The following is a 21,734-nucleotide window of genomic DNA, read 5'->3' as shown; positions in this document are numbered from 1 at the left end:
CCATCATGATTATGTATTTTACCTAGTTTTATACAGTTTTATACGTATAATACGTCGAAAATGTATTATACGTATAAAACCTCGAGTGACGCGTCAAAACCCATCCCTGCCGTCAAGTCAAATTTATTGCAATTTCTGAGACGCATATGCATATCCCCTAATCGCCAAGTCGTCATCAAATAGTCGAATGCCAAGTAATCGAATGGACAAAACGTCGAATGCTAAAAACATCGAATCGGCATTTAGTCGAATGCTAAAAACATCGAATCGTCAACATGTCGAATGTTTAAAACGTCGAATTATCAATTCGTCGAATGTTAAAAATATCGAATCGTCAATATGACGAATGTTCAAAACGTCGAATTATCAATTCGTCGAATGTTAAAAACATCGAATTGTCATGTAGTCGAATGCTAAAAATATCGAATCTTCAGTTAATCGAATGCTAAAAACATCGAATTCTCAATTCGTCGAATGTTCAAAACGTCGAATGTTTAAAACGTCGAATGCTAAAGACGTCGAATGCTCAAAACGTCGAATCGTCATTTAGTCGAATGGTAAAACCATCGAATAGTCCATTCGCCGAATGCTTAAATAGTCGAAACGCCATCTGTTCGAATTATCAAGTAGTAGAATGGTAAAGTTGTCGAATGTTCAAAACGTCGGATCGTCATCTGTTCGAATTGCCAAGTAGTAGAATGGTAAAGTAGTCGAATGTTCAAAACATCGAATCGTCATTTAGTCGAATGCTAAAAACATCGAATCTTCATTTAATCGAATGCTAAAAACATCGAATTCTCAATTCGTCGAATGTTCAAAACGTCGAATGATAAAAACGTCGAATGCTAAAAACATCGAATCGTCAACATGTCGAATGTTCAAAACGTCGAATTATCAATTTGTCGAATGCTCAAAACATCGAATTCTCAAATCGTCGAATGCTCAAATAGTCAAAACGCCATCTGTTCGAAATGTCAAGTAGTAGAATGGTAAAGTAGTCGAATGGTAAAGTAGTCGAAACGCCATCTGTTCGAATTGCCAAGTAGTAGAATGGTAAAGTAGTCGAATGTTCAAAACGTCGAATGATAAAAACATCGAATGCTCAGAACATCGAACTGTTAATTCGTCGAATGCTCAAAACGTCGAATGATAAAAACGTCGAATGCTAAAAACATCGAATCGTCAAAAGTTCGAAAAAGTTCTTTGTTTTAAGTTAATGTCTTCTGAAGACAAAGAACTTTTTCGAACTTTTGACGATTCGATGTTTTTATCATTCGACGTTTTGAGCATTCGACGAATTAACAGTTCGATGTTCTGAGCATTCGACGTTTTTATCATTCGACGTTTTGAACATTCGACTACTTTACCATTCTACTACTTGGCAATTCGAACAGATGGCGTTTCGACTACTTTACCATTCTACTACTTGACATTTCGAATAGATGGCGTTTCGACTATTTGAGCATTCGACGATTTGAGAATTCGATGTTTTTAGCATTCGACGTTTTGATCATTCGACGTTTTGAACATTCGACATGTTGACGATTCGATGTTTTTAGCATTCGACGTTTTTATCATTCGACGTTTTGAACATTCGACGAATTGAGAATTCGATGTTTTTAGCATTCAATTAAATGAAGATTCGATGTTTTTAGCATTCGACTAAGGCTGCGTTTACACCTCTGCAGGCAGCCTGCCTGCCTGCAGGTTGTCATGGTAACGTACAAGAGTAAGAGAGTCAGTGACTTCAAACTTCTCCCTTACTCTCGTTGCTCCTGCCTGCGCAGGCAGGCAGCCTGCAGAGGTGTTACCGCAGCCTAAAGGTGCTTCTATACCTCCGGTGGATTGGTCAAGCAATCGGCTTGATGAATTTTCACGGTCGGGTCACTCAATTTGATTGGTTGAAGAGTAAATTCTATTATTACTGTTCCTGAAAATTAGAAACAGTGAAAATGGAATCTTTTTTAGTACAGCCAATCAAATTACGTTATCCGACGTGAAAATTCATCAAGGCCAACGCAGAATAGATTTGTAACCGGAACCGCAATCGTAAGCGTAACCGTAAGAATGAGTTAAAGAAGGATAGGTATATTGTTTATCCTTCTCTAACTCATTCTTACGCTTACGGTTACGATTGCGGTTCCGGTTACAGATCTATTCTGCGTTGGCCTTCAAGCCGATTGCTTGACCAATCCACCGGAGGTATAGAAGCACCTTAAAGACCAACGCAGATTAGATCTGTAACCGGAACCGCAATCGTAACCGTAAGCGTAAGGGTTCGATCCCATGTGAGCAGAATACGTCGACCGAAAGCAGAAAATTATGAGAGTGAAAAGAACAACAATATCTACCTATCTCTTTTCCATTCATGATTTTCTGCTTTCGGTCGACGTATTCTGCTCTCATGGGATCGCACCCTAAGAATGAGTTAGAAAAGGATAAACAATATACCTATCCTTCTTTAACTCATTCTTACGGTGACGCTTACGATTGCGGTTCCGGTTACAGATCTATTCTGCGTTGGCCTTTAATGACGATTCGATGTTTTGAACATTCGACAACTTTACCATTCTACTACTTGATAATTCGAACAGATGGCGTTTCGACTTTTTGTCCATTCTACACTGTAAAAAAATCTGGTGTAAATTTACTATGTCCGACGTTGGAAAGTTTGGTCACTATGTCCGACGTGGTATTTTTACACGCCGACTGTAATCTACATAACCTGCAAATATTTTTTGAAATAATATTTTCAGTCGTAACTTTTTGTATTTATGAAATATAGCCCAAAACTTTTTGTAATATTATTATTTACTTATAAATTAGCATATACTTTCTATAAATGTACATTATATACACTTTTTTAGAGTTATTTATAAAAACTTGAAAATTTTTTGAAAATCTTAAAGGAATAAGAAAATTACATTCGCCATGTAATTGTACAGATCGTGCGACGTAATATTACGTCAAAGTGTAGAAATACACGCAATGTAAAAATACCACGTCGGACATAGTGATCAAATTTTCCTACGTCGGACGTAGTAAATTTACACAAAACTATTAAATTACATAGTCGTATAATGTAAAATTATTAAAAATAGTAAAACTACTTTTGGAACGAAATAAATTTACTACGTACAACCTATAATTTTGATGTGTGAAATTACAAGTTTCGTGTTATTTTACACCAGATTTTTTTACAGTGTACTACTTGGCAATTCGAACAGATGACGATTCGACGTTTTGAACATTCGACAACTTTACCATTATACTACTTGATAATTCGAACAGATGGCGTTTCGACTATTTAAGCATTCGACGAATGGACTATTCGATGGTTTTACCATTCGACTAAATGACGATTCGACGTTATGAGCATTCGACGTTTTGAACATTCGACGTTTTTAGCATTCGACGTTTTAAACATTCGACGTTTTGAACATTCGACGAATTGAGAATTCGATGTTTTTAGCATTCGATTAACTGAAGATTCGATATTTTTAGCATTCGACCACATAACGATTCGATGTTTTTAGCATTCGACGTTTTTATCATTCGACGTTTTGAACATTCGATGTTTTTAACATTCGACGAATTGATAAAGGCCAACGCAGAATAGATCTGTAACCGGAACCGCAATCTTAACCGTAGCGTAAGAATGAGTTAGAGAAGGATAAACAATATCTCTATCCTTCTTTAACTCATTCTTAATATGGTTACGCTTACGATTGCGGTTCCGGTTACAGATCTATTCTGCGTTGGCCTTAATTCGACGTTTTGAACATTCGACGAATTGAGAATTCGATGTTTTTAGCATTCGATTAACTGAAGATTCGATATTTTTAGCATTCGACTACATAACGATTCGATGTTTTTAACATTCGACGAATTGATCGACGTTTTGAACATTCGACGTATTGACAATTCGATGTTTTAAGCATTCGACTAAATGCCGATTCGATGTTTTTAGCATTCGACGTTTTGTCCATTCGATTACTTGGCATTCGACTATTTGATCCAGGGATCATTCGACGACTTGGGGATTAGGGGATATGCATGCGTCTCGTAAAAAACGACAGAGATATATTTCTGTCCTTTTCTAACTCATGCTTTGCGTTCACGAAGTAGTTGTGCTTAGGCCTTAAAAAGGTCTTAAATTTTGTTTCCACCACAAAGGTGTAAATGCACCCTTTAAGCATCATAATTTTACACATGTGGAATGACAGAAATGGCGCCAAGTTCTGATATAAATTTTATTTCCTACTTTAAAAGTCACAATAAAGTACGAGAGCAACAAAGTCATACAGCAAAAGTTCACAGCGTTGGATGGAGTTGTGACGGAAAGTATTTAGCTTCTGGTTCTTTTGACAAATGTGTTTGCGTGTTTTCGCTTTGCACCGATCGCCTGGTAAACATTTATTTTTTAATCGAATTTTGTGTATAAAAATATGTTCGTTTTATAGTACGGGGTAGGTTTATATTTTTCTATAAAGTACACTTATTCTCGACAAATTCAATAATTAATTTGCTTTTAAAAAAATTTTAATATTTAATTATCTACGGATAAGTAATAGCGAACCTTTTGTTTGTGTTTCTTATTATCATACTTTTAATATAACCTTTAACTTTCCTAAAATATGTTCTATGATAATTTATTTTTTCTAATTTTCTATCAAGAAATGATTTTTGGTGAAAACTATCACAAAAAATATAAGTTAATTTTTTTCTTTCTATTAGAAAATATTTGGACTTAAATGTTTAACTATAGATATAGGAATACTTAAATTTTTTTAAATTTTATAAGCTTGTTATATTTTAGAAACAAGAAACGACGTTCCGTGGCCATCTGGGAAGTGTAGATCAACTTTGCTGGCATGCTTTTCATCCAGAATTATTATCGACAGCGAGCGGTGACAAGACAGTGCGAATATGGGACATGCGATCACAGAAATGTACAGCAAATATAGGAACAAGAGGTGAAAATATTAATATATCATGGTCTCCTGACGGAAACACGATAGCTGTTGGAAACAAGGAAGATCTTGTTACGTTCATTGATGCCAGGGCCCAAAAAATTAGAGCTGAGGAACAGTTTAATTTTGAAGTAAGTTTACAAAAGAGAGAAGTTTTTTATTTATTTTAATTTTAATTTATTTTAGAATGTGAAAAAGAGCTGTGCACAAGAACGGGCCATTTGATAAATATTAGCTCGTGGCATCGAAAAGTTCAAGTTTAATTGGGAATTAACATGAGTTTACACTGCAGTTCTGTCAAACTCTATGTTGGGTTAATCGACTGGAAATCATCTGAGAGTGGTCGCTGGCATATTTAAAAAAAATCTAGTTTAAATATATGTAAAACTAGATGAATATTTTAGTTTATTGGTCATAACATTATTGTGTAAATTTTATTTCCTTTTAAATTATTATTAATCGAAATTAGGAGCTTCACGGCGAAATTACGTAACCTTAAATGTTGAACTTTTTTGAAAAGGTTATTATTCAAAAACTATTAAATATACGATAATATTACTTACAGAAACAAATCAATTTATTCTGCGTGTAAATTTGATGTAATTACTGTACAATTATTACATTCAAAGATATTAATTTGAATTTAAAAATTTTCACAATTTTTCGAAGCTTGGAACTTTTTTCTGGAAGCTTTAAAAAATTTGGGGTTTTGCACATATTTTAATATTCATATAATTTACGTGCCATTAAAATTTGATAAGGCTATTCTGCTTCGTTTGAGAAATGATAATTTTGAAAAATTGTTACTAAAAAAGGTTAATCATAATGAATTGAAGTAAACAAAACAATTACTCGTCTCTCTTTTTTATGAGAATAAAGAGAGATGTAAAACTTTTCAAGTCTTAGAACTAACCTTTTTCAGTGACAATTTTTCAAAATTATTATTTCTCAAACGAAACAAAATAGAAAAAAGTTTCAATCTTCAAAAAATTGTGAAAATCTTTTTTCGATAAAATTTTTAAATTCAAATTAATATCTTTGAATGGAATAATTGTATAATATTTACATCAAATTTATACGCAGAATAAATTGATTTATGTTTCTGGTAAGTAATATTATCTAATATTTAATAGTTTTTGAATAATAACGTTTCCAAAAAAGTGCAACATTTAAGGTTACGAAATTTCGCCGTGTACCTCCTACTTTCGATTAATAATAATTTAAAAGGAAATAAAATGTACACGATAATATTACACAGTGCAATAGCATTTTTATTTCTGAGATCAGAGAGGGTGATTCTTATAGGTTTTTTAATGCTGAACGCGAATCCGTAATCAGAATTGTTCCATCACCCTAGGTTTTCGAGAAATTTGACCTTGAAAATTTTTTAAATGCCGTTTTTGAGGTACTTTCTGGTTTTTTATTAGGGTACAAAATTTTTTCCTAGGGTTTTCATGATATGAGCCGCCGGATCGTAGAAGGGCACGTAAATTTTTTTCGGGCGAAATCTAAGTCTCCTGAATACTCAAAATTCAACTTCTGAATTTAAATATTTTAAATACATATCCTTATAGAAAATTTCATTGCGCATTTTTTTTTTCCTATGAAATTTTTTTGTATCTATTACCGTTTTTGAAATATTTGGAAAAAATTGTTTTTTTGAAAACTGTAAATTTAATAACATTTTTCACTACAACTCACGATATTTCAGGCAATTTAAAAAATTTTTTAATGAAACAAAAAATAAAATATGTCTTAATTTATTCTACGAATGATAAAAAAAAGAAAAAAGTTGTTTTCTGTATAAACAAAATTGTTATTAATTTTTTTCTTTATTAATGTAAAAACCATGAACTATACAATTTTCACGGCTCTCGTTTAACGGGCGAATTTTAAATAACAGAGAACTTTCAGTGAGAAAGTTGTTCATTAGACTTTTTAAAAATATCTATTTTTCGATGAGTTTTCCTTGTTTAAAGTTCTCGTCGCAACATTGTTTTTGGTTATAACATTTTTATAAACAAATTAGATGGCTTCGGGCGGACACATTCTCATCCGCGCTTCGCGCGGGGGCTCGCAAGTTTCAGCGCGTCTCGGGGTGCGCGAAGATTGTTCGTCGCGCTTCGCTCGCAGTGCGGCCTCTAACATCATGATCTACGACTCTCAGATGATTTTCAGTGGATTGAACCTGTTATATTTTTTTTATTTCTTCACAATTTGACTTATGACTATGCATTCTTACGGTTTTGGATGTGCCGAAGACGAATCTGATGTCAAAAATAACTTCTTACAGCTACGAGCTGTCACGTTTTGAAAAATGAGAATTTTAACAAGTTTTACATTCATTTTCACAAGTTTAACAGTTTTGTGAGAAAATTCAGTTCATATCTAGGAATTTAATACATTTTTAACAGTTAACAGCAGCCAAAAAATGACAAGTTCTTTAAGGAGTTTCAAATTAATTTTCTCAAAAGTAACAACTTTATGGAAAAATTCCTAAGATGTGAACTAAGTTGAAATTAGTTAACTTTCTTAAAAATTCCCTTTTTAAAAGCTGACAACGATCACCCTTTAGAATTTATACAAAAAAATATTTAAAAAACGAGCACATTCATTAATTCCTAAAATAATAGATAAGAAACTAATAATGTCGTTGGTATTTACCAACAGCTATCTGAAGTTGTTATTCCTATTAACAATATTTATTATCAATTATCCAATATCTAAAAAAATATAACTTACTGTCTATTCCTATTGTGAATAAAAAATTAAGTTCTGTAATAAAATTGGGAAAGGACTTGACGAGAAAGTAGGATAGAACTAATAGTAATGTTTGTTTAATTGTACCTAATAGTTCCCCATCCACTAATATTGGTGAATTCAGAAGTACATTAAAGAAAAGAATTAGTCAGTATAAAAACAAAAACCTTGATTCTGTTGTGAACAAGCATCAAACTGACTGTAATCATTCTTTTAATTTTAACCATGCAACAATGCTAGATCATGAAACTCTTTGAAGAAACGATTGATTTCTGAAATGATTTATATTAAATGCAATAATTTTACTATTAACAAAGGAAGACTGACAGTTCCTTAGTAATACCTATTTTTCTTTGCTTAATAAATTGAAGTAATGATTGTAATTCATATTATTTCCATTGCTGTTCACTGATTCTACCATCTGTATATAACGTTAAAATTGTAATCTGCTCAATCAGTTTAACTAATCACTTTTATCCAACATGTTTGTGATTTGTAAATTTAAATATTTTATATTTTTGTGTGTTTTATTTATTTATTTAATTTTATTTTACTGACCAGATGTCTATTCAATTGACTTTAAATAGGTAAAATTTTTTTGAATTAAAGTGACCAAACCATCGAAACGTCGTATATTTAAAAAAACAAAAGATAGTGTTTTTCTTTCATCTTTTACACATATCTTCCAAAAATCGAAAAAGAATTTATTACCTAAATACCTAATTGTAGAAGAAAAATCTTCATGAATTATATTCCTAGATATGAACAGAATTTTCTCAAAAAAATCGTTATACGCTCGTGGAAATGGATATAAAACTTTTAAAAATGATCTTTTTTCAAAATTTTATTGGCAGCTGTCAAAAGCTATTTTTGACATCAGATTCGTGTTTGGTACATCCAAAACCATAAGATGCACAGTCACAAGTAAAATTGTAAAGAAATTTAAAAGTAAAAAAAATCGGACAAGTGCGAGTTACACTCGCACTAAAATCGAGGGTTCCGTACACCAAAATTAAACTTCTTTTTTATAAAAAAATATACGGGGAAGAAATATGATTGATTAAAAGAAATAAATACAAATTAGGAAAGAAAGAAATCGATTAAATAACAATATCCCCCCTTTTAAATAGTACATATATATATAAACCTATTGAGATGAAATTCATGTACATATTCTCACATCAAGATTACAAGAAAAATATAGTATTATTCTATAATGTATGTAATATGAATATTCTGTAATCTAATCGTAAAACAACATATGAGGCATTATTTCTCAAACGTCCCAGCCAAAAAAAAAGTCTTGGGATTGGCTTTATATTTTGGGAAATTGTTATCCTATATGAAAGTAATAAATTTGCAAAATATTAGTTCTTTTAAAAAAAATTCTAGAAAGTAGTGTGGGTTGAAGTTTTGACATTTTCAGTAACACTGTGATTTTCAAAACCATATAACTTTTATAATACTTTACCGATTTTAATGTTTCTATAATGCATTTAAAGCATTTTTCATGTACTTTCTAAAAATTTTACAAAAAAATTTTTAAAAAAACTTTTAACCCTCTTTTTTTAAAAAATAAAGTTTATTTTTTTATTTTGACCCAAATGGGTATTTTTAAAAAAATTTTTTTTATTTTTATTTGAAAGCTGACATTTTTTCCAAAAAAAACATATATGTTTCATAGTGGGATGGCCATAAGTTTAGAAGATATTTAAAAACAAACTAAGCGGCGCGCCCGCGTCGCTGTACGTTACGCTGTCGCTGCGCCGTTGAACGACACAAATATTACTGTTTCCTCTTCATCTGCTTCAGTAAAAGCTCTCTGCATTCTACAGGGTTGAGACTGTCATAAAAATAATGCCTGCATTACTGTTACTAAAAAAAATTTTAAATAATTAATTTTGAAAACAGAAGGGTAAAGCTTAAAAAATTTTTGACTGAACAATTTTGAATAAATAATAAAATTATAATTATAAAGAAAATTATTTTTAATAAATAAATTAATTTTGAAAAAGAAAGCTTAATGCTTGAAAATCAAATACTTTTCTGATTCAATCGAAATAAAGATTTATATGTATATATATGTATTTTTGAAAAGCCTGCGTTAGTATTATTGTTAACTTGGGTTTAAAGTTAAAAGAGTTTTTTTTAATTTAATTGACGAGATAGTACATAATTTTTTTCATTTTTTACTCGGTTTTTGTTGTTGAGAAACTCGTGGTGTAATTTTTTTTACTTTTTTAGGAAAATTATCAAATCCCTTGTATAGTTTGAGCATTATCAAATTTGTTCTTTAATATTTTTTGCTGTCTATTTATGCAGTTTGCATACTACCGGATTATGCTATCTGCCTACGACATATATATATATATATAAATCGATTTTATTCAGAAAAAATTACGACAAATCACCCTGTCTCCCACCTTAACTTCTACATATCATGACCTAGTGAGCTAAAATTCGGTACACATACTCAATTTTAAGTGTAGATTACAGGAAAAATATAGCAAACCTGATTGGCTGTCATATTTGCAAAGTGGAAAGGAATGAAATCAATTTTTTTCTAAAAAAAATTTAAAAAATGAGTATTTCCTATCCTTATTTTCTTTATTTTGGGATATGGTGAGCTAAAATTTTAAAAGTAATTTATTTTTTTATATTTCAAACCCTAACCCTATATTTTCTTTCTTTTTCTGCAAAAAAATATTTTTTTTAAGTTTCTGAAAAGTAAAAATGTTTTTTTTTCGTGAATCATGACCATTAAACATTTATTTAATAAAAACATAAATAATTAAGTATTTGCGATAATTCTTATTAAGTCTTTGAATTAGTGTACGTTTATCATTTACTAAATTCAATTTTTGAAATTTTCTTTTTGCTTTAAGATAATCCGAATCTTCATACCATAATCTGAATTTTGTTTTTAAAAACTCTTTAGCGATTTGAAAAACTGTAAAGTTTAAATTATGACTGATTAACCCTCGAAAAACATACTGGTTTAATTTGACCCTAACAATTTTTGACTGACAAAGGGTCCACCAAACGTGGTGTTTTTAAAATAAATTAATACTTCGCTAAAATGTAGTATATGAACCACCTATAATTGTGACAAAACAGTTCGATGCGCTTTTGAAGTGATTTCGAGAAAAACGCGTTTGAAATTTGACATATGATGGACGCTCAGTAGTGGCAGCGCTCTAGGCAGTTAGTTTACTTTTATAATAAATTACTTTAACTGCAGTACAAATCAATTGAATTTTATGAATATTTAACACTTGCAACAAAACTTTTTTTAATTATCAATTAAAAAAATTGTGAGCATTGTTAATGTTTTTGTTCTCATGATATTTTTAATTGTTTATTGTGAAAAATAAAAATCTGCGTGAAATTCCGGTTCCAAGATTTAAAATTTGGAGAAAGTGAACCTAGAGCACTGCCACCACTGAGCGTCCATCATATGAAAAATTTCAAACACGTTTTTCTCGCTACACTTAAAAGCATTTGGTTTTATGATGATCGATTCAGGAGAGTCTATAAATATAATTTTCATGTTTTCGTCTTTTATAAGACGTAATTGTTCCCTTATGAACATAATTAAACGAAGAGTCGTCGCGGTCGTTGCCTTGGATTTGTTCAAATCTTCGCTACCCTCCTTCATCACTTTCAATATTACTCCAGTTATTGATTTTGTCGTGGTCTAACATCAGTATACAATTTTGCTAATTTTAAGCAACCTCGCCACTGTACATTTTGTATTTAAAATTTAAAATCTAAATTTTTTATCATGTCGATCCTTCGGTTTACAAAATGCATATAAAACTATCGATTTTACTTGCCTTTATTACGTCATTTTAAAAAAAGCACCAAATATAAGCATTTAATTGAATGAAACATGATTTAATGCAATGATATTTGTTATTATTATAATTCTTTTTTACTTTTTTTATTAGCCACACCATTTATTTTGTCCTGAAGGTCTTCATTTATAATTCAATTACGATTTAAAAAAAATAATGAGGCCGGGACACTCAAAAGAAACCTTATATTACGTTCAAAAAAATTGATTTTCATTTTTTGAGTGATTCTCATGTACAAAGATGTACTTTTTTTGATGAAGCAACAGCATACCTCTATTTTTATTTGTTTTTCATAAAAGCTTTTAAAAGTATGACACATTTGGTTTTAAATTTTAAAAAGTATAACATAACAAATAAAAAATGTATAAAAATTCAACAGATTCGTTTGAAACTCGTTATTTATAAGGATTTTCGTGGTCGATGATTATGAATTTAACATTTTTTGACGCCGAATTCATAATCAACGAACCCAAAAAACCTTGAGTAATAAGTTTCAAGCATCATTTTGGAAAAAACATTGTTTTTATATTGAAATTGCTAAAAAATACTATTGTTATTCAGTTTTTTATTTGAAAATTCATTTGTTTATTCTTCTAACCAATTTCAGATCATAATTTTTTTATATAAAAAGATATCGCTAAAATTATGAAATTAGTTAAAGAAATAAACAAATGAATTTTAAAATAAAATAATTGAATAGGGTAAGTCCGAGAGAGTTGGAACATACTTTTTTAATCCACTGACAATTTCAAGAAAATTTATGAAAACTAATTGTAAATTTCTTTAATTTAAACCGTGAAGATGTTTTAGTTAATGATCAATCTTTTACGTCCGAGCAGTTAGTTATAAGGTAAATAAAAACGAATTCATTCGGACCAAATGTTATTGTATATTTTTTCTCCAACGTTTCGAAATCAGATTTCCTCTCACGGTGGGCTTGAACCAACTTTTAAAAAAAAGTCTTGCGAAATGGGATTTTTTTGTGGATTCCAACACTGCACGGAGAAAAATTTTTACTGTGGGGAACAGCTAATTTCGAAAATAAATAATATAAAGAATCTATGCAACTAATTCAGTAAATGATTTCCAATGCAGTAGTCAAACTGTTTCTCTGATCTAGAGAAAATGAATATAACTAGTCAGCCATATTGGAAATATTTGACAGTTAACCATTCTCATAGAAATTTCTCTAAAATCACAATTGTCAAATTTACATTTCTTATCTCTAAATACGTATTAATTTACTAATTTTACATTTTATTAGTTATAATATAAAAAATATAATTAATAGAATTTGAATATACGCTTTGAACATTAATTTTAAAATGTTTTCATTCAAGTGTTATTTTGAGGTTGTGTTGTTTTCAAAAGGCAACACAAGAAATATCATTTTCGCTGGATCAGCGAAAATGGATTATCGATGGAGCCAAATCAGTGAAACTTATAGCTAATTAGTATAGTGATTTTACGAATAGCCATTTTTACGAATTGTCATTTTTGCGAATAGTCATTTTTACGAAAAGTCATTTTTACGAATTGTCATTTTTGCGAATTGTCATTTTTGCGAATAGACATTTTTACGAATAGCCATTTTTACGAATTGTCATTTTTGCGAATCGCCATTTTTACGATTTGTCAATTTTTCGAAAACTCATTTTTGCGAATTGTCATTTTTACGAAAAGACATTTTTGTGAAATGTCATTTTTGCGAAAAGTCATTTTTACGAATTGCCATTTTTGCGAATGGTCATTTTAAAGAAATGACATTTTTGCGAATTGTCACTTTTGCGAATTGCCATTTTTACGAATAGCCATTTTTATGAATTGTCATTTTTGCGAATAGTCATTTTTGCGAAAAGTCATTTTTACGAATAGTCATTTTTGCGAATTGTCATTTTTGCGAAAAGCTATTTTTACGAATTGTCAATTTTCCGAAAAGTCATTTTTGCGAATCGCCATTTTTACGAATTGTCAATTTTCCGAAAAGTCATTTTTGCGAATTGTCATTTTTGCGAAAAATACAATAGTGGATTTATAGACCTACAAGTTTTCTATTGTATTTTTCGCAAAAATGACTTTTCGGAAATTTGACAATTCGTAAATATGTCGATTCGCAAAAATGACTTTTCGGAAAATTGACAATTCGTAAAAATGGCGATTCGCAAAAATGACAATTCGCAAAAATAACAATTCGTAAAAATAACTTTTCGCAAAAATGACTATTCGCAAAAATGACAATTCGTAAAAATGGCAATTCGTAAAAATGGCGATTCGCAAAAGTGACAATTCGCAAAAATGTCAATTCGCAAATATGATTTTTCGCAAAAATGGAAATTCGTAAAAATGGTGATTCGCAAAAGTGACAATTCGCAAAAATGACATTTCTCAAAAATGACAATTCGCAAAAATGACTTTTCGAAAAAATTACAATTCGTAAAAATGGCGATTCGCAAAAATAACTTTTCGGAAAATTGACAATTCGTAAAAATGGCGATTCGCAAAAATGACAATTCGCAAAAATAGCTTTTCGAAAAAATGACAATTCGCAAAAGTGGCATTTCGCAAAATTGGTTTTTCGCAAAAATGACTATTCGCAAAAGTGCAGTTCGGTAAAATGACATTTCAGAAAAATGACATTTGGGGAATAATCATGCGCCCCTCCTCATGAGGAAGCAAAATTGTTTAGATCCGCTTGAAACTCAATATTTAGGGATTTTCGGGATCGCTGAATCTGAATCCGATGTCAGTTTTTGAAAATTAGAAATAGCGGATCCAATATGGCGAACAAAAAGTTTTAAAATGGTTTAGATTCGCTTGATACTCATTACTCGGAGCTTTTGGGATCGCTGAATCTGAATCCGGACGTATTTGAAAGAATTAATTTTTTTTTAAAAGGAAATAGACAAATAAGATTATATAAATAATGACATCACTTACAATTAAAATTAACATTTATTAACACCTTATAGAATACAGGTTTAAAATTTTATGATTATGATTATGATTTATTATTATGCATTTCACGTCAGAAATATCACGATTTGCAAAGGGTATGCCGATTTTCGCAAAACTTCGTGGGATTATAGTTCTATATAAGAGACTTCTTACCCCCAAATTTTTTCAAAAAAAATTCAAAATTGTTGATGATACGCCATTTTGAATTTTAATATTAATTTTTTAAAATTTTGAATATCTCGGAATATTGTTTATGGATTTTTATGAAATTTACACATTTTTCAGGTAAAAGTATGTATTCGACGAATTGAGAATTCGATGTTTTTAGCATTCGATTAACTGAAGATTCGATATTTTTAGCATTCGACTACATGACGATTCGATGTTTTTAGCATTCGACGTTTTTATCATTCGACGTTGTGAACATTCGACGTATTGACAATTCGATGTTTTTAACATTCGACGAATTGATAATTCGACGTTTTGAACATTCGTCATATTGACGATTCGATATTTTTAACATTCGACGTATTGACAATTCGATGTTTTAAGCATTCGACTAAATGCCGATTCGATGTTTTTAGCATTCGACGTTTTGTCCATTCGATTACTTGGCATTGACTATTTGATCATTCGACGACTTGGCGATTGGGGGATATGCATGCGTCTCCTGAAAATACATAATTACCTTTTTTTCCAATGGCGAAACAAAACGTAACCTCTATAAATATATTTCACCAGCGAGCTGATATGAGCTGACGATGTACGTACCCACGCTGCACGATTTTTAGGTTATAACGCTCTGGGGAAGTGTCTGATCGGAAAGGCAATATAAACCGTTTTTTGACTCGCTGTTATATATTTATTTTGTTAACTTTTTACATATAACATTAAGTTAACTTTAAAAAGTTAACAAAATGTTATCTAAAGATCGTTGATCTAATGATAATTTTAAATAGTTAACAAAATGTTATCTGAAGATCGTTGAACTAATGATGATTTTAAATAGTTATCGTTTTAATTACTATTATACTACACAAAAATGTCAACTTAAAAATATTATCTATTAGATAACTTACAATTGTTGTCAAATTTACATACACATTTTCAATAACTTTTTGTTACCTTTTTCGACTTTGCAAATAGTTAACAAGATTTCGGTAAATATATGTTAACTTTTCAAAGTCAACAATTTGATGGTTACATTTCGTTAACTTTTTGTTGACAATTTCTATTACCAAAAAGGTGACTTGAAAACGGTAACTTTAAGTTATTAAAACGTGAAGTGTGCCGCCTGGGTAGTCTCGCTGAGACTACATTTAAGACTTACATATAAAAATAAGTCATAAATATGTATTGCTTTAAGATTAAGGCGTGTTAACAGTACTCTAAAGTTAATCATGAGGCTAAAATATCGTTACAGACTAAAATTAAGTCTGATTTTAAAATTAGTCCTTCACCGATTTAAGACTTTTTTTCTGTGTACCAATCTTTAAATTATGATATTCCTGTGAAAAGTAATATCAGAAACTTAACAAATGTACCGTTTTACAGCTTATCTTATTCTATGTTAAATTATATACACATGGTTGCCACAAAATCTAGATTTCAAAATTCCAGGCTTTTTCCAGGTTTTCCACACGGAGAAACTTTTTCTTCTAATATTGAATATATTTGGTTATCTTTATTCTAAAAGTACGTTAGAATGTGAGGATTTTTCGTACGTTGTGCTAATAATTTGAACATTAATACGAAAATATGATAAGTTCGTTATATATTAAGCAACCTTCGGTGTACAAAAATTACTATCTGCATTAGAAATAGTCTTATTTTTCTTTAGAAAAGAATAAAATGCTAGTTTTTGTTTGTGAAATAATACGGTAATTCTAACCTTTTTTCCACATATAGATAGAATATATAACAGACATTCTAACGTAACATACCAATTTTGGAAGGACTGCGGGCGGACTTAACCGATTTCGCCCGAGCATCACTGAGTCCATCACCTGACGTCGCGAACTAACCCTAATGTTTTCGAAGTTGAAATTCACACGTGTATGAAAGAAAAAAACCTTTTATTAATAAACGTGAATGTCTCCTCATGCCAAATTAAATTCAAGAACTGTTCCTCAATATAACATAATTTTTTTCACGACTTTTACTTATTTACATAATTTGATTAGTAAGTTATTTTAAAAAATGCTCTCTCTCGAAGGCACATACTTTTCCACTCGTTTAATATATAAGGACGATTCAGCTGTGTACTTCTAACGAATCGTGCGATCTTTCGGTTTCCGTGACCAATCGTCGTGTCTTTACTTGCGTGTGCGTGTGTGCGTTAATAATATAGGTTAGGTTCTTACGTCGTGTTAAATATATTTACCTACAGTTACAGTGACATACACTAATGCCATCTACCATCAGATCCAAGTATCACTATCGTCTCTATGAGTATCTATAGACAATTAATTTGTTGTGTTTCTTTTTAATTCATGGCTTTCCCAACTTTGCAAAAATTATTATTTTCTTTCTAAAACAACATACTAATTTTCGTTAGTTTCCTTATGAAGAACTGTAAAATATATACTGAATGAGTGTTTTTGATAGTCTCAATAGCAATTTCTATAACCTATGTCGCTTTTCCCTTGAATCTAACCTAACATACTAAAATGTCTCACCAGTTTTAAGAATTAGTGGTATTAAAAGTTTCTCCGTGCAGGTTAAAAATATTAAAAATTCCAGGTTCAAATTTAGGAATTATTTGTGATGAAAAAACAAGTATTTTACAAAACAGTGTTAACAATATTCATTATTATATAGTTATAAATTAATGTTCTCTTAAAAAGTTAAAATCACAGGCATGTTTATGTTTATTTTTCTGAAAGTGATACTTTTGATATTCGATTTTTCAATTTATTTTTTTTAAAATTATATGGTTTTTTCTATTGAAACTACTTTATTTCATACTCAAAAGTAAGAATTTTTTTATAAATATTATATAGAAAAATTAAACATCAGACCATTAACTTTATTTTAATGTGCATTCACATTTTTTTATAATATTTTTAATGTATAAAAACATCATTAATCATCGTGAAGTAATTTTAACTTAAACTGAAGACAAAATTTAAACATTTTTATCACATATAAAACGGAGGTACAAAAATTTTTAAAATGCACATAATGATAGAAAAACATTGTATTTTTTAACACTATTTTTAAAAAATTTTTAAGAGTTTGAAACAAAAACCATAAAAATTTAGTTCTCTTATAAATTATAAATTTTTTACTATAAAAATGGTTAATAATATTATTAGAGAGTAGATTCTATAAAATTAATCTAGATATCAAAAATGTCACTTTCAGAAGAGTCAGCCATAATTAGAACATTGAAGTCATGTCTAAATTAAATAATTTTTATCTTTAAACTTTGTTCAAAATCTTGAACAAAAAGCAACTAGTAACAAAAAATTTTGACAATCGTAATACTAATAAAGATATAAAATCCTTTTTTTAGAACTTAACAACATTTTTCACAGTTTCAGTCAATAATTAAAAAAAAAAATAAATTAATTTAAAGAGAAAACATGGAAAAGGGAAATTGCATGTTAACATTTTTAAAGAAAAAAAAAAACATGTTGAATGGAATTTTTCTTAATATCTTTCATTAACCCAAAAAAATTTCAGAAATTCGTTCAAATTCCATGCTAATTCCAGGTTTTCATATCCTTTTTCAATTTCCATGCTATTTCCAGGTTTTCCAGGTTTTCCAGGTTGTGTGGCAACCATGATACAATTTAAAATTTTAGAAAATTACACAAAGATTTTAACAACCGACAAATTCGAAAAAAAAATTTTAAAAATGAATGTTTTATTTGATAATTTTTTAAACTTGGACATGTTTTTTAAAAATTGCAGACAAAATTTAAAACTTATATAGGTGTCATCCTTCAAGTCTCATCTTTACAGGGTGGCCGCAAGTCAGGGAAAAACTGGAAATCAGGGAAAAGTCAGGGAATTTTGTTAGTCAGGGAAAAATCAGGGAATTTTTAAAAATTCTTTAAAAGTCAGGGAATTTTGATCGAAAGAAACCACAAATTAAAAAACTTTGATACTTAAATGTCAATTCAGTTTTTTATTTAGCCGTTTTTATAATATAGCTCATTATAATGGTGCCGTCACATTTTTTATAAGTTTGGACCTTCTTACGGATATTTTAATGTAGAATATTAAGTAATTCAAAAATTTTTTAGTCAGGGAAAATCAAAAATTAGTCAGGGAAAAGTCAGGGAATTTTGAAAATAAAATTTTGCGGCCACCCTGTCTTTAGTTTAAGACCAAAAAAGTTAAAAAATCTTGTTCGGTTCGCGAGATATCATTATAAATGTCAGTGCATGTTTTTGGACAAATGCATTGAATTAGTCAATTTTGTATGGTTTTTGACAATAAAAAGGCTCGCGACTAACATGAAGAGGCTTTAGGGGCCGTCCATAAACCACGTGGACAATTTTTCACCAGTTTTTGACCCCCCCGCCCCCCGTTGTGGACAGTCGTGGACATTTGTGAAACCCCCTCCCCCCTATACAATATGAGGAGCTGGATTCTATAACCGGCTCTTCGCTCGAACTCACGCAGAAGATAGTCCCTTCGTCAGTTATGTCATGAAAATTTAAAACTCAAAAAAAAAAATATTTAAAAATTATGACGTTGTAGAGGAGAAAAAAATACATCTTTTTTCTATTTACAATTTTTTTCTAGAATGCAAGTTATTAATACTAAAAAATAAAAACTAAAAAATTTTTTTCTGAAAAATTAATTACCTTTTGATAAATATATCGTCATTTCTCAGTCAAATATTAATGAAATGAACCGATTTTTTTCAGGCTTGCACAATATACCTTACCGAAGCCCACAGGCCAAAGTAAAGTCCAAAAAAACAAATTGTTTATTAATTATTAATTTTGAAAGTTGTTATTTACAACAACAGGAATTTCAATTTTCAACGAGAAAAAGTATGCGACGAAATTTCACATTATGAAAACTTCTCGCGAGAAAGTTTTTCCTTTATTATTCAGGAAGTTTTTCCAAAAAGAATTAAACCGATTCGATGAGAAATAAAGAAAATAAAAGAAAAATAGCGAAACAGTATTTTCGTTCGCAGCGAAAACCCTGTTCGGCAGCCATGTTTGTCATATGACTTGTAACGTACGCACGCACACATTTCTATTTTACACAGCAGCGTGAGTGTGTGAGCGTGCGTAAGCTACGAGTCATATGATAAACATGGCTGCCGAACAGGGTTTTCGCTGCGAACGAAAATACTGTTTCGCTATTTTTTTTTTTATTTTCTTTATTTCTCATCGAATCGGTTTAATTCTTTTTGGAAAAACTTCCTGAATAATAAAGGAAAAACTTTCTCGCGAGAAGTTTTCATAATGTGAAATTTCGTCGCATACTTTTTCTCGTTGAAAATTGAAATTCCTGTTGTTGTAAATAACAACTTTCAAAATTAATAATTAATAAACAATTTGTTTTTTTGGACTTTACTTTGGCCTGTGGGCTTCGGTAAGGTATATTGTGCAAGCCTGAAAAAAATCGGTTCATTTCATTAATATTTGACTGAGAAATGACGATATATTTATCAAAAGGTAATTAATTTTTCAGAAAAAAATTTTTTAGTTTTTATTTTTTAGTATTAATAACTTGCATTCTAGAAAAAAATTGTAAATAGAAAAAAGATGTATTTTTTTCTCCTCTACAACGTCATAATTTTTAAATATTTTTTTTTTGAGTTTTAAATTTTCATGGCATAACTGACGAAGGGACTATCTTCTGCGTGAGTTCGAGCGAAGAGCCGGTTATAGAATCCAGCTCCTCATATTGTCCACGTGGCTATTGCAAATTAAAAAAATAAGTTTTTTTTACTCCTGTATGTTAAAAAATAAAAAAGATTATTTTTGAACATATTTCAAAGCAAGAATGTCAGTAAAGTCAGGAAAATGTCAGGAAAAAATTTTTTGTCAGGGAAATTAAGAAAATTGTGACTTTTTCGACTCATTTAAAATAATTGCGACAAAATACCACAATTTTTAGTAAAAAAAAGCACAAGTTATTTTGATTTTTATAATGTGAAAAATAACTATAAACAAATCTTTTTGAATAGTTGAAATTTTGTAAAATTTAATTGAAAATAATTAATTTATTTCAAGTCTTTCATTACAATTTTTGTAGAATAAAAAATCTTTAAAGGTAAATTTAAAAATGAAAATTAATGAAAATTAGCTTCTAATTTTTTAAAATTCAATATTCTCAATTACATATTTTCAAAAATTCAAATATATACAAAAAAATAACATTTTAAAATTATTTTTAACATTTTAGAGGAAACAATCATGTTAAAAATTTTTATTTAAAATTTATCAATCAAATTCAAAAATAATTTAAAAATATAACAGAATTTTAGAAGAACTTTCGGAAAATTATTTAAATTAATTGATTCAGAGGCGAAGGTTTAGTTGCCCAGTAAAAAAAAGTATTGGAAGAGAGCGAATAGTATTGGCGTAGAGTTCTGCCAATACGTTTTCGCGTAAAAACCGTATTGTCAGAAACTCACCGACAATACTATTCGCTCTCTTTCAATACTTTTTTTTTTACTGGGTGGAAATTGTAGAAAATAATTGAATTCAGGAAGGGTTTTAATTGTCATTTTAAAAAATAATTAAAATCATAAATTTTACTCATTTTCCGTAAACATTCATATTTTCCTGTAAAAAGAATTTTGTCAGGGAAATTAATTTTAATATCAGTAAATTGTCAGGGAAATTGATTAACTGAAACTTATGATCATCCTGATAAGGCTATTCAAGTTGGGTGGGGGGAAATTCAAGATGGATGCTAACTGGTGCACAAACATTGTATAGAAAGTGTATGGGATAGAGTCTAATTTTTTAAATATCTCGCTTAAACGAAATTTTTAACCATAAGTTTATTAGGATTTTATGTTTCATTTTTAAATTTAATAACCTTTCCAATGATACCTCATTTATTATATTTTGACAAGCTAATTTTCCTACAGGTAAGTTTAAGTGGCGTCGCACCTCGAAAATGCAAAATTTAAAGCTACAGAAAAACTGCACGAGGGAAAAAAATTAAAACTATGATTTTCTTACTCAAAAAACACCTACTATTC

The 21,734-nt window shown here is 29.8% G+C and overlaps 1 protein-coding gene across 1 annotated transcript in view; it reads left to right on the top strand.

Annotated features, from left to right (window-relative positions):
- Nucleotides 1-4,116: 4,116 nt before the first annotated feature.
- LOC122501107 (THO complex subunit 3) overlaps nucleotides 4,117-21,734 on the top strand; it is a 29,518-nt gene continuing 11,900 nt past the window's right edge. The window contains exons 1-2 of the mRNA XM_043610379.1: nucleotides 4,117-4,408; nucleotides 4,820-5,104. Coding sequence (XP_043466314.1) covers nucleotides 4,220-4,408; nucleotides 4,820-5,104 — 474 coding nt within the window. The 5' untranslated portion in view covers nucleotides 4,117-4,219. The remainder of the gene's footprint in view (nucleotides 4,409-4,819; nucleotides 5,105-21,734) is intronic.

Source organism: Leptopilina heterotoma, unplaced genomic scaffold, assembly GCF_015476425.1.
Source record: "Leptopilina heterotoma isolate Lh14 unplaced genomic scaffold, ASM1547642v1 Lhet_201, whole genome shotgun sequence".
Classification (NCBI taxonomy): Eukaryota; Metazoa; Arthropoda; class Insecta; order Hymenoptera; family Figitidae; genus Leptopilina; species Leptopilina heterotoma.
Note: the sequence above shows the minus strand (reverse complement) of the source record. Positions and strands in the feature narration are given on the sequence as shown.